Below are 13,383 nucleotides of genomic sequence, written 5' to 3'. Positions count from 1 at the left end.
GAAGCTTTATCCCAAGCTTCAGCCCAGCCTCCGCCTCCACTGCCCCATCTCTGAAAACTTAAACCCAGGCCTGAAAGACTGCCAGACCCATGCAGCAGAGCTCAGGGCTCCAGGACCGCTCAGATCCTCCTTCCAGGGCCCCAATAGCCCTTGGCTCTCCTTCTTCCTTTCTAGTCATGAACTCTCAGCCTCTAGCTAGGCTGCCTCTTCTCACCATGCCACCACCTCTGCTAACATGCTATCCACACAGTGCCCCAAGACCATCTCCAACAGCAATGCCCCATCTTCGCCTCCAACCTAGCCCTTCCAGAGCCCAGTATCTGTGTCCCCTGACTCCTCAGACCCCCTGCAGCTCCTGCCCCCACACCTGGCTGGCCTCCCTCATATCCCCCCACCTGCTCCCAGCAAGCCTCTTCACCTCCCCCGGGTGCACGCTGCACACGTTCCTGCTGTTCGCAGAACTTGCTAGCTTTCATGCTCCTGTGCCTCTGCCCTCGTGCTTCCCAGGGCTGAAGGTTCCCTACCCTGTTCCACCTCCTTGGCAGACTCCTACTTGTCCTTCATCACCCTCATAGAGCACCTCTGAGAACCCTGCCTGAGTCACTGTGAAGAGCCAGCTAGTCCGACACTTACTGCTCTTGCTGCTCTTGTCACCCCACCCACACAGCCCCAGCCCTAGTGTCTCCAAGCGCTGTCTCCAGGTGGTCTAGATGGGAAAATGCCTGCGAGGTTGGAGGGCGCAAATCAAGGAGAACCTGATGGCAAAGCAGCCCACAGACTTGCTCTGCGAAGGGGAAGAAAGGCACAAGCAAGGGTCAGGAGGGGAAGGGCACTGTGGATGGAGAAAGGAGCTCGGCCAGAGGGAAAGGAGCCTGGACGTTGGGCTAGCCCTGGTGGGTGGAGGGTTGCGTGCAGGGCAGCACGCTCCTTCTGGGCTCATGATCAGGGGTTTGAAATCCTCAGGAGAAGGTGGTTCTCACCCCCACACCTCAGGGTCTATTACCACACCCTAGCTGCTGACTATGCCCTGCTGTTTGGTGCCTGGGAGGCTCCTCTTTGGGCATGAACAGGGCTTTAGTATCACAACACAGTGTAGAAGTATGGAGGGGACCCATAGGCAACCCTCTTATCCAGCCCTTCCCCGGCCTGGGCCCCCAGAGCTGGTGACCTCGTGGCTAAGGCCTGGCCCCCACAGCCCTGACATGCCTGCTGTCTCTCTCCTGAGATCTGGCCCCCAGCTTCTCTGGCCACTGAAGCAGCTTAATGAACCCTGGTCACATGGACTATGCTACTGCCTGAGGGGAGGGCCCAAACCCCTAGTGGCCACCCGGCCAGGCCCTGACGTCAGTGGCATTAACCATCCACCAGTCTTGTCTAATCTCTGGTCGGTGGCCGGGCCAGGTTAGTCCCGCCAGAGCCAGAGCTGAAGGCTGTGGGGGCCCTCAGGGGCACCTTGAGGTTGTAGGCCAGGCAGGGATGGTGGTGGCTAGAGGTGACCACAGTAAATGCACCCCACCTACAAGACTGGGGTGTGGCCACTGTGCTGACTCTGGGCCAGTGCTCTCTGATCCTCTGCCCTGGACTGTGAATCAGGCATCAGGCACCCATTGATCCTGCTCCTTAGGGTGTAATTACACTGGTATGGTGAGCAGGGCTAAGCAGGTTTCAGGCTGGGAGACTCAGGGCCCCTCCACACTTGCTGGCCATGGACAGGGCAGTTTGAGGCCAGGCAGCGTCCCCAACTCACAGGATCCAGGAGTACCAACCCTGAATCCCAGACCCCGGGGTCAGAAGCATATGTGGGGCGGGACCCCCTGGAGGGCAGGGTCCAGCCCCTGCATGTTGCTGGGGCTCTTCTGTCCCTTGCCCAGGAATGCCGGGGAGCGCCTTACCTTTCTGCCAAGACAAGGTGGCTATGCAGAAGACCCCACTAAGTCACCTCTCCTGACAGCTTCCTCCCTCTCAAGCCTAACACTTCCAGCTCCTCAGGGCCTCCTATCCCATGTCCACTACCTCCTTCTGTCACTACCCGCATCCCACCTCACTCTAGCAAACTGTTTGGGGAGCAGGTCCTTAGTAGAGATGAACAGCCCTGGCTCAGCCAGGCCAACAGCACCCAGCAGGGGTCTTGCACCACTGGCTAGATCGCCCCCATGCCCAGGCTTCTGAGCAGCACCAATATCACTGCCCACATGTGCACTGGACTCCCAACCCCATCCAGTGTTCTTCCTGTGCTCAGGCCTGGGTGCCCTCATGCTCCCCTTTCCAGCCTCCGACAGGCTCACAGCTCCCCACCACCTGGACATTGAGGATGATGCCTACACTTAGCTTTCTGCCCAGCACTGAGTATCAGTCGGCCTCCTGGACATCTCCCCCAAGCACTACAGGTCCTGCAAATTCAGCCCATCCAACACCCCTCCACAATACTGGCTTAGTGGGGGCATTGCCTGTGCTTGGTCAACCGCTCAGACCCCAACCCCTGTCACTGAGCCCCTTGCCTTGTAGCCCTTGGTTTTGTCAGATAACGGAGACATAACCTATGCCTCATGGGGACCCGAGCCACACTCCTCTCCTCCTCCACACTCACACTGGTTCCAGGAAAAATATGTGCCCCTATATACATGTTTTAATGAAAAAAATATATATATATATTTTTCTTTCTTTCTTTTTTCTTTTTTTTTTTTGAGACGGAGTCTTGTTCTGTCGCCCAGGCTGGAGTGCAGTGGCACGATCTTGGCTCACTGCAAGCTCCACCTCCCGGGTTCACGCCATTCTCCTGCCTCAGCCTCCCGAGTAGCTGGGACCACAGGCACCCGCCACCACGCCCGGCTAATTTTTTGTATTTTTAGTAGAGACGGGGTTTCACTGTGTTAGCCAGGATGGTCTTGATCTCCTGACCTCGTGATCCACCCGCCTTGGCCTCCCAAAGTGCTGGGATTACAGGCGTGAGCCACCGCACCTGGCCAAAAATATATATATATATTTTAGACAGTCTCCGTCTGTCGCCCAGGCTGGAGTGCAGTGGCACAATCTCACTGCAACCTCTGCCTCCTGGCTCCAGCAATTCTCCTGCCTCAGCCTCCCTAGTAGCTGGGACTACAGGCATGTGCCACCACGCCCAGCTAATTTTTGTGTTTTCAGTAGAGATGGTGTTTCACCATGTTGGCCAGGCTGGTCTCGAGACCTCAGGTGATTCTTCCCCCCTGCCTCCCAAAATGCTGGGATTACAGCCATGAGCCACCACGTCCAGCCTTAATGAAAACTTTTAATAATTATTTTTTCAAGAAGCAGATTTTGAAAATGGTATTGGTTATTTTTGTCTCCATTAAACCCAGGAAAATAGAATTATAAGAAATTCTGGCCGGGCACAGTGGCTCACACCTGCAATCTCAGCACTTTGGGAGGTGAGGCGGGCAGATCACCTGAGGTCGGGAGTTCAAGACTAGCCTGACTAACATGAAAAAAACCGGTCTCTACTAAAACTACAAAATTAGCCGGGCGTGGTGGTGTATGCCTGTAATCCCAGCTACTCAGGAGGCTGAGGCAGGAGAATCGCTTGAACCCAGGAGGCAGAAGTTGCCGTGCGCCAAGATCACGCCATTGCACTCCAGCCTGGCCAACAAGAGTGAAACTCCATCTCAAAAAAAAAAAAAAATTCTGTTTAAGTTATAAATAAAATATTTAAGCTTAAAATAATGTGAGTTTTAACATACCTACTTTTACAAGTTTTTCAACTATTTAATGTTCTGGAAAAAAATTAACCATTAAAAATACATAAAATGAGTTTAAAAGGCAACCCACGGAGTGGGAAAAAAATTTGCAAATCCTATCTCTGATAAGGAATTATTCTCCAGAATATATAGAGAACTTCTAAGACTCAACAACAACATTAAAATAACTCAATTCAAAAATGGGCAAAGGACTTGGACAGGCATTTCTCCAGAGAAGATATACAGATGGCCAATAAGCACAGGAAAAGATTCTCAACATCACTAAGCAGTAGGAAAATGCAAATCAAAACTACCAAGAGATACTACTATTAAAAAAGAAAAATAGGTCAGGTGCGGTGGCTCATGCCTGTAATCCCAGCACTTTGGGAGACCGAGGCGGGTGGATCACTTGAGGTCGGGAGTTTGAGACCAGCCTGACCAACATGGAGAAACCCCGTCTCTACCAAAAATACAAAATTAGCCAGATGTGGTGGCGCATTCCTGTAATCCCAGCTACTTGGGAGGCTGAGGCAGGGGAATGGCTTGAACCCAGGAGGTGGAGGTTGCAGTGAGCTGAGATCACACCATTGCACTACAGCCTGGGCAACAAGAATGAAACTCCGTCTCAAAAAAAAAAAAAAAAAAAAATTAGCCGGGCATGCTGGCATGCAGCTGTAGTCCCAGCTATTCGGGAGGCTGAGACAGGAGAATTGCTTGAACCCAGGAGGCAGAGGTTGCAGAGCCGAGATTGTGCCACTGCACTCCAGCCTGGGCGACAGAGCGAGACCCCATCTCAAACAAAACAAAACCCAGAAAATAACAAGAGTTCACAAATATGTAGAGGAAGGGGGACCACCTGTGCACTGTTGGTGGGAATGTAAAATGGTACAGCTGCTGTGGAAAACTGTTCCTCAAAATATTAAAAGTAGGCTGAGCACAGTGGTTCACGCCTGTAATCCCAGCACTTCGGGAGGTTGAGGTGGGCAGATCACTTCAGGTCGGGAATTCAAGACCAGCCTGGCCAACATGGTGAAACCCCATCTCTACTAAAAATACAAAAATTAGCCAGGCATGGTGGTGGGTACCTATACTCCCAGCTTCTTGGGAGACTGAGGCAGGAGAATCACTTGAACCCGGGAGGCAGAGATTGCAGCGAGCTGAGATCGTGCCACTGCACTCCAGCCTGGGCGACCGAGTGAGACTTCATTTCAAAAAAAGGGGGTCAGGTGCAGTGGCTCACGCCTGTAATCCCAGCACTTTGGGAGACCAAGGCAGGCAGATCACCTGAGGTTGGGAGTTCGAGACCAGCCTGACCAACATGGTGAAACCCCGTCTCTACTAAAAACACAAAAATTAGTTGGGCGTGGTGGCGTGTGCTTGTAGTCCCAGCTACTCAGGAGACTGAGGCAGGATAATCGCTTGAACCTGGGAGGCGGAGGTTGCAGGGAGCCGAGATTGTGCCGCTGCACTCCAGGCTGGCGACAGAGAGAGACTCTGTCTCAAAAAAAAAAAAAAAAAAAAAAGATTCACCATATGATTTGCCAGTTCCATTTCTGGGTATACACCCAAAATAATAAAAAACAGAGGCTGGGAGAGAGATTTGTACACCCATGTTCATAGCAGCATTATTCACAATAGCCAAAAGGCAGATGTAACCATTCATCAATAGATGAATAAATAAACAAAGTGTGGAATATATACAATGGAATATTATTCAACCTTAAAAAGGAAGGAGATTCTGCCATATGCTACACATGAATAAACCTTGAAGACATGATGCTAAGTGAAATAAGCCAGTTGCAAAAAGACAAAGACTCCATGGACCCACACATCTGAGGCACTTAGAGCAGTCACATTCATAGAGACGGAAAGTAGAATGGTGGATGCCAGGAGCCCGGGGAAGGCAGGAATGGGGGGTTATTTTTTCATGGGTACAGAGTTTCAGTTTTACAAGAGGAAAGGAGTTCTGGAGATGAACAGTTGCGGTGGTTGTACAACATTATGAATGTACTTAACACCACCAAACTATACACCGGCAAGTGGCTGAGATAGTAAACTTTATGATACATGTATTTTTAAAACTGGCAAAAAATCCCTACAAACATATAGCAACAAATAGTTTTCCCTTTGCTTCAAGCCCCAATATATCTTAGCATGCCTCTGTTTGATCCTCTGTTGGATTTTGATATTTCATTCATTGTGGGGTTTTGCATTCATTTGATTTTTAAAAATATTATCCTAATATTATTTACCTTAGTTACTAAATTTTTTGGCATCGCCTTAAATTTTGCACCCAAGGTGAGTGTGCCTCACTTCCCTCACCCTAATCCCAGCCCTGCAATTATGTTCCTGCCTCGAGGGCTTCCAAGACTCTCCATCACCTTCTGAGAAAGCCCAGGCCCTCCGACTGGCTTTGGGCACCTGTCCACGTCTCTCCTCCCCTGCTCTTGCTCCACTGAACTCCTGTGGCCATAAGCCCATGTTTCTGGGGCTGGTAGACACTACTGTCCCTGCCAGAATGAGCCTCCACCTCAAAACTCCCTCTTGATCCAAGACTGTCCCAGTGAATATTTTCCACAGCTCCTCTCTCCTCAACCCCCGTGAAAAGCCATGAGTTGGTCCCATACCCCCAAGAGTGCCCCACCTTGTCAGGCCAGGTACTTCTTCCTGGGAGGGGCCATCTTCCCACTTCATGCCCAACCCAGCACTGGGCACTTAATAAATGCCCATGACTTGTGATAATTAAGTCCTCCACCAAGAAAGGACAGCTAGGGCCTGATGCAAAGGTTTATTGCTGAGTCTGTGCGTCTAGCTGAGGGGAGTGCAAATTGTGCCCCGGCCTTGCCAGACGGAAGCTCCTTGTCCCCGACTGCAGCACAGGCCCTGGCCTGTGGACATAAGCAAAGATTTGGTGCTGGATGAGGAAGGAGGGAGCAGGGATGTGGGGACATGGGCCTTTGTCCCTGATAGTTCAGCCATGGCTCTCAGCTTCCCCTGCCAGGGAACCCTGAATGGAAGGGGCAAGAGAAGCTGCTGGTAGGGACAAGAGGGTCACCCAGGTTTGCTTGTAACCCCACCTGAGGTAGACCCCTTTGGGCACAGCCAGGGCCTTTGTCCTATCCTGAATCCTCTGGGCTGATCCAAGGGAGCTGGACTCTGTCCCCAGCCACCCCTCAGGACAGCCCAGCTATTGGCCATAGCTGGTGTCAACAGTACCCTCCCTTAACCCCTTAATACACCATCCTGTTGTCCAACCAGCCCAGGGTACTGTGTGTGGGTGGGGAAGTGGTGTGTGGATCTGCTGTCCAAGGACACAGGGAGCAGATCCTGCTGGAGAAGGCTGGAGGTTGCTCTGAGCCTAGTATTTGGGGAAGGGTCCTGCTGTGTCTCACTCTGGCACCCAAGGGCCCCCAGGTCTGCCCCCTCCCCACTAATTTATTTATGTGGGGGCCACACAGGCCAGAGCTAGCTTGGACTTTGGACCCTTTGGAGGCTGCTGGGAGGGACAGTCACTGGCTCTGGGTAGACAGGTGTCAAACTTGTCACATGGAGGTGGCAGGGTGAGCAGCTGGCCTGTGTGTGGGAGGGATATTCCCTGTCCTTGATGAAATACTGGGAGGGAGGGCTGTTTGCTGAGCCCAGGCCCACCAGGTGAGTCGTGGGCCCGCAGGGGCAGGAGAGCTGCGGGAGATTGGTCAGTTGGGCACTGCTGAGTCACCGTGAGCTTCAGCTGCCCCAAGTCCTGCCCGTTCCTAGCTGGGGCTGGCTGCTGTGAGTCCTAGAGGCCAGTGCAGCCAGGCGGTGAAGGGCAGGGCTTGGGGTTGGGGGCATGAGGCGCTGGGATACTGTGGGAGGTATGGGGGAGGGTCCGCGCCTCAAGGCTAGCAGGGCTCAGAGCTTTGGTGAGGTGGCAGGTTGGGGCCAGGGAGTCCCAGGGGGCTGATAGGGTCCTGGGGGTTGGGGCTGCAAGGCAGCTAGGGCTATCAGGTCTCAGGGTGACTGACACGCATGAATTCAGGCACCTGTGAAAAGGAAACCCAGTCAGCATCCCTGAGACCCAAAATAAATGGGTTTAGGCATTGTGTGTGGTGGGGCGGCCCTGGAAGCTGTGACACCTGAGGTCTTGGGGCGGGGCCAAAAGAAATTCAATGGGTGGGACTTGTGGGGTGGGGCGGGGCCTCTGTCGGTGGGGTGGAGCCTGAGGAGCTGGGGTGGGGCCTGGAGGCAGTAGGCTCCAGGATTTGGGGGTGAGGCTCCAGGGCCGTGGTGTGGGGTGGGGAGCTGGACGGGGCTGGGGTATTGAGGCAAGGGCCTGGAGAGAGCAGCGACCTACCTCAGAAGAGGCCACAGTCTTTGAGGTTCTCCTTGATGATGATGTCGGTGACAGCGTCGAAGACAAATTTGACGTTCTGCGTGTCGGTGGCGCACGTCATGTGGGAATAGATCTCCTTCACGTCGCGCCGCATGTTGAGCTCGAGGAACTGCACCTTGATGTAGTTGCCGGCGTCCTCGTAGGTGTTGGGTCCTGCGGGGGCGGGAGCTCTCACTCGGCTCAGCCCTTCCTTCCCCGTGCGGGGGGTGCGCGCCGCGATCGTGGGGCGGGGGCGCCGCCTGGCGGCCATGCGGACTTCTCACCATCGTAGTCCGGGAAACAGATGCTGAGGTGCGCCTTCTTGATCTTCTCGAAGAAGACGTCCTTCTTGTTAAGGAAGAGCACGATGGACGTTGTGGCGAAGTAGCGGTGGTTGCAGATGCTGTTGAACAGGTGCAGGCTCTCGTGCATGCGGTTCTGAGGAGGGCAGCAGCTGTTGGGCACCCGGGGTCGCGTCCGACCCGCAGCACCTGCTCTTTGGGCTCCCGGGCACGCGGGGCTTCCCGCTCAGCTGGCTCTCAGAGGGCTCCCCGCACTGCCCCAGATGGGCCTGCTGAACGCCTCCCGGCCTCCTCAGGCCGCCCGGGACAGGCATCCCCTCCCGTGCCCTCCCCCAGCCCAGCGCGCGGTCTCCGCCTCCAGGGGCCAGCAGCTCCTTCTCGCCCCCCTGGAACACAGGCCCTGCCTGGCACGCACCACTTCGTCGTCCTCCACTAGCACCATGTCGTAGGCGCTCAGCGCCGCGATGAAGATGATGCAGGTCACGCCCTCGAAGCAGTGGATCCACTTCTTGCGCTCCGAGCGCTGCCCGCCCACATCGAACATCCTGCGGGGCCGCGGGGGCCTGAACCTGCGCCCCGGGCCCCACAGGCAACATCCCCTCGCCCTGTGCTGGTCGGGGAGCTCTCGGCCGGGACTACCACCCTTTCTGCTGGCGGGGTATCAGGGAAGGGGCAGGGTCTATCGCAGGGATGGGGTCCCCGGGGCAGGACGGGGCCTGGGGCAGTGACCTCCTGGGCTAGCGTATGGGTCGTACCGGAAGTTGAGATCCTTGAAGGAGAACTGCGTTTCGATGATGCCAGTGGTCTTGACTCGCGAGCGCAGCACGTCCTGCTCGGTGGGCACGTAGCCCGGGGTTACCAGGCGCTCCAGGTCGGAGAGGTAGCTGCGCGAGACCCGGCCGTAGGTGGGTGGGGAGGCGTGGAGGGCCCCCTGCGCCCCGCGCCCCGCGCTGCCCGCGCGCTCACTAGCCCGCCGAGTCGTTGAGCTGGTACTCCGAGGCGCGCTCAAAACAGGCCTGGATACCGGAGTCCTTCCACAGCCGCTGGATGATGTCCGACATCTCCTTGGGCATCGTGCCCTCCTCGATAGTGTCTGCCATGTGCATCAGCTTCCGGGCGTCGTCCTGGGGGGCAGGGTGAGAGTGGCTGGTGGCGGCCAGGGACTCGGGCCCAGCCGCGAGCCTCGAGTCCCCAGAGGCCCGCTCAGCCCGCCTCCTGGCACACCTGGCGTGCAGAGTCTCCGTACTGGATGTTGAGTGTGGTCATGGCGCGTACGATGGCCAGGATGGACTGCAACGTGTTGCCGTAGATGATGGCGATAAACTCGAGGCACTCTTCCAGCGAGTACCCGTCCTGGTGGATAATCCTGAGGCCGAGGAGAGCAGAATCAGCGCCTCGTGGGGAAGTGGGGAAGGACCCAGACCCAGGGGCCTCGGGACAGGCAGGGGCACTCACTTCATCTGCTTGACGATGGTGCTCTTCCCGGACTCACCCGCACCTGAAAGAGACGCGGCGCCTCAGAGCTGCGCTGACCAGCCTGCCCCCTCCCGCAAGGAGGCCAGGAGGACGGGGACCTCCCGAGTTGGCAGGGTGGACCTGCAGCGAAGAGGCCTGAGCGCCAGCCCCGACCCCGTAGCCACACCTACCCCCCCATCCAAATTAAGTCCTGACATCCTGAAGTCACAAGGTTTGCAAATGCCAGGAAAGTGAAGAAAGGAAGCCAACGAGGGGAATCAACGACCTCAACTGTTCTGGGACGGGAGTCCCCAAGACCCCGGCACAGGCAGCCTTTATTATGCTGTGAGACTGCAATGAAGAAATCCCGGAGCGTCATCGCCACCTCGTGGGAGCCTCTGGTACCGCAAGCACTGGGTTATTTGAGGCGGGTAAACCCCTTGCATTTCACCTGAAGGGGTGCAGGTGTCTCCAAGAGGCTCAGAGGGAATTAGCTCTTTTGGGTAGGAGGGAGGGCAGAGTTGACATCCTTTCTGAGCTTGCCCCTGCGAGGGCGTTGGGCACAGTTAATGAGATTTCCGGCTTAGCCTCTCTGCCTTGGGGGAAAGTGGGACTGGCTTGGTCCCTCACCCACCTCCAGCTGGTTGACTAGACCCTGGGGAGCTTGGGTGGAGCCCCTCTTGAAGCTGCTTTTTCCCCTTGAGAGGTCAGGCAGTGACCTTGAGGCAGGCCTGGATCAGCCCCATCTCTCCTCACTGCCCATGGTCCAGTGGACGCGGCTTTATCTACTCCCACTGGGCCTCAGTACCCGCCAGCCCCTCTGGCTGCTTTGTAGGTCTATCAGCCACAGCCCTCTGGCACCTGAGGGCCATCCTTTGTGGATCTGGGTGGTCCTAGAGGCTCCCCACTCCCAGGAGGACTATGGCCATCCCCTTCCCAAAGTAGCAGCCCAATAACGGGCTCCCAGTGAGGCTCCTGGCTTCTGAGCATTGCCTAGCAGGCGTATCAAACCAAAGGCTGCATGAAGCTTGCGGGAACCCAGCCACGGAAAAGTCGGCATCACACACCCGTGCAAGAGTGTGGTTGGCACGCACTTCTGGGGAGGGTGGGTCACCTGAGGCAGAGCCGTCTGGAGAGGGGCTTCGTGGGATGTCCAGCCTTGGGGGACTAGGACACCACCTGTCAGGCCTGGCCTTGCTTGGCCAGGGTTCCCACCCTGTGCCCTACTCTGTCACAGGCTCATACTGCTTCCCAGGGAACCCTTGCTTCACAGAAGGGCTGCCTGCCTGCCTCCAGACCAATGACCTGGTGGCAGTGGCCCCACCTGGGCCCACACCCCTACCCAGAAGCAGCAGCTTCACGGTTCGAGCATCCTTCTCAGCGTCCTCTTTCAGCTTCTTTTCCAGCTCCCTGGAGTGCTTCTCCTCAGCACTGGCCCCAGCCCCCATGGTCCCAGCAGCAGGCGAAGGGACAGAGTGAGCAGGTGGTTCTTCTGGATGGAGGGGATCCCCAGAACCTGGCCTCCCAGGCACCCTTCTGGCCCCAGGAGGACCTGCAATCAACTGGCTCTCTACGGACCTGTGCAATCCCTGGTGGGGCTGCTTAGTGGGATTTGGGGGCTAGGGGTGTCCAAGAGCCAATCAGAGACAAGGACAGGTGAATCCAGCTCAGCCCCCCCAACCCTTCTAATCGGGCTGGCATAGCCCCAATCCCTCAACTGCTGACTCTGCACTCCTGCTGTCCTTCTGTCCCCGCAACCCTCCAGGAGAGGCCCTGGCACTGCCTAGGAGTGGGGAGACATGTTCAGTAGGGTCAGGGCTGAGAAAGGGGAAGGCAGAACCTTGAGCCCTGGGGGTGAGGACAATGGAGGTGGGGCTGGCAGTGAGAGGGCATAATTGGGAGAAACATGCCTGCTGCCTGCCCGGCACCAGGCTCAGCACCACTCCTTATCTTGTTGTAAGCTCACACTGGCCCTGGAGTATGGATGCCCATGTCATCAGCCTCATTTTACTGATGAGGAAGTAAAGGCTGAAAGGGTCACACAGTAGGAAGTGGTTAAGAAGGGCTGGTGACTCTGGACTGGGATTTTATGACCTGCAGGGAATCCAGAGAGAGGGAAACAGTGGGCATTGCATTCATCTCATATCACAGGCTGGAGCTGCCCCAAGGAGGTCCTCTGCTTCCAACGGACTGTGGTGGGCATGCATATCTGCTCTGTGTGCCTCGGTGTATGTGTCTTTTTTTTTTTTTTTTTCTGAGATGGAGTCTTGCTCTGTTGCTCAGGCTGGAGTGCAGTGGCGCAATCTGAGCTCACTGCAAGCTCCACCTCCCGGGTTCACGCCATTCTCCTGCCTCAGCCTCCTGAGTAGCTGGGACAACAGGTGCCCGCCACTACGTCGGGCTACTTTTTTTGTATTTTAGTAAAGACAGGGTTTCACCGTGTTAGCCAGGATGGTCTCGGTCTCCTGACCTCGTGATCTGCCCGCCTCGGCCTCCCAAAGTGCTGGGATTACAGGCATGAGCCACCGTGCCCGGCCTTTTTTTTTTTTTTTTTTTTTTGAGACAGAGTTTCACTCTGTTGCCAGGCTTGAGTGCTGTGACACGATCTTGGCTCACTGCAACCTTCAACTCCCTGGTTTAAGCTTCTCCCGCCTCAGCCTCCCAAGTAGCTGGGATTACAGGCATGTGCCACCATACCCAGCTAATTTTTTTTGTATTTTTAGTAGAGACGGGGTTTCACCATGTTGGCCAGGATGGTCTCGATCTCCTGACCTTGTGATCCACCCACCTCGGCCTCCCAAAGTGCTGGGATTCCAGGTGTGAGCCACCTCGCCCGGCCATGGGTGTGTCTTTTGCTGGCACCAAGCGAGCAATAACTTGACACGTTTGTGCATGAATACCTGTGTGTACATGTGTGCCTGCATGTTTATGCCTTTGTGAGTGCATGTGCTCTTATAGGAATCACGTGCCTATGCGCATGCTTATGTATGTGTGCACATGTATATACATGTGTATGCATGTATGAATATGCTTTGTGTATTCTCTTCATGCACACATAGGCTTGTGTGTTTTGCAGTTTGTGTATGTTTGCATGTGTGCACTTGCTTATACGCAGGGGTGTAAACATGCCTGTTTGTACCTGCGCATATGTGTGCCTGTGCATGTCCATCTCTGCCTGTGTATGACTGTGTGTGTACATGCATGCTTGCAGGTGCCTGTGCCTATATGTACACTTGAATTTGGGCGCAACAAAGTCTCTAATCTGCAGAAGTGGCCAGGCTCTTCCAGAGAATGTTTTGCAGGCCTGTTGCCAGGTGGAGAAATTGCATCCCAGAGCAGGTGTAGTGTTCCCTGGGGTATGGAGGAATGGGGCTCACCTATCCTGCTCCTGCTCTGTCTGCTGTGGGTGCTCTGAGGCCTGCCTAAGATTATCTCCAGGGCCTGCCTGCCTCAGCTTAGGGGGTCTGGTGCTCTGTTCAGGTGCAGGGCTCACTGCCGGGCAGAAATTGTTCAAGTTGAGCTCCCAGGTTCTAGAGACTTCCCATCCTCAAATTCCATAGGAAAA

At 55.4% G+C, this 13,383-nt stretch overlaps 1 protein-coding gene across 1 annotated transcript; it reads right to left on the bottom strand.

Annotated features, from left to right (window-relative positions):
* Positions 1-6,484: 6,484 nt before the first annotated feature.
* GNAT1 (G protein subunit alpha transducin 1) lies at positions 6,485-13,303 on the bottom strand. The gene is made up of 9 exons (XM_001167971.8): positions 11,161-13,303; positions 9,819-9,861; positions 9,588-9,729; positions 9,330-9,487; positions 9,119-9,247; positions 8,779-8,908; positions 8,346-8,499; positions 8,044-8,235; positions 6,485-7,732 (listed from the first exon to the last, which is right to left on the bottom strand). The coding sequence occupies exons 1-8, from the start codon at positions 11,264-11,266 to the stop codon at positions 8,045-8,047; spliced, it is 1,053 nt and encodes a 350-aa protein (XP_001167971.1). The 5' UTR covers positions 11,267-13,303; the 3' UTR covers positions 6,485-7,732; position 8,044.
* Positions 13,304-13,383: the final 80 nt, after the last annotated feature.

This window comes from Pan troglodytes, chromosome 2 (assembly GCF_028858775.2).
Source record: "Pan troglodytes isolate AG18354 chromosome 2, NHGRI_mPanTro3-v2.0_pri, whole genome shotgun sequence".
NCBI classification, from domain to species: Eukaryota; Metazoa; Chordata; class Mammalia; order Primates; family Hominidae; genus Pan; species Pan troglodytes.
The sequence above is the reverse complement of the archived record's forward strand: the minus strand, read 5'-3'. Positions and strand labels throughout refer to the sequence as shown.

What these genes read in the sequence shown, in the direction of transcription:
- GNAT1 (XM_001167971.8), bottom strand. Translation starts at nt 11,266, where the DNA reads ATGGGGGCTGGGGCCAGTGCTGAGGAGAAGCACTCCAGGGAGCTGGAA. An exon ending in ACCATCGTCAAGCAGATGAA is followed by an intron (nt 9,730 to 9,818) that starts GTGAGTGCCCCT and finishes CCTCGGCCTCAG; the next exon opens with GATTATCCACCAGGACGGGT. An exon ending in CTGTTTCCCGGACTACGATG is followed by an intron (nt 8,236 to 8,345) that starts GTGAGAAGTCCG and finishes CCGCCCCCGCAG; the next exon opens with GACCCAACACCTACGAGGAC.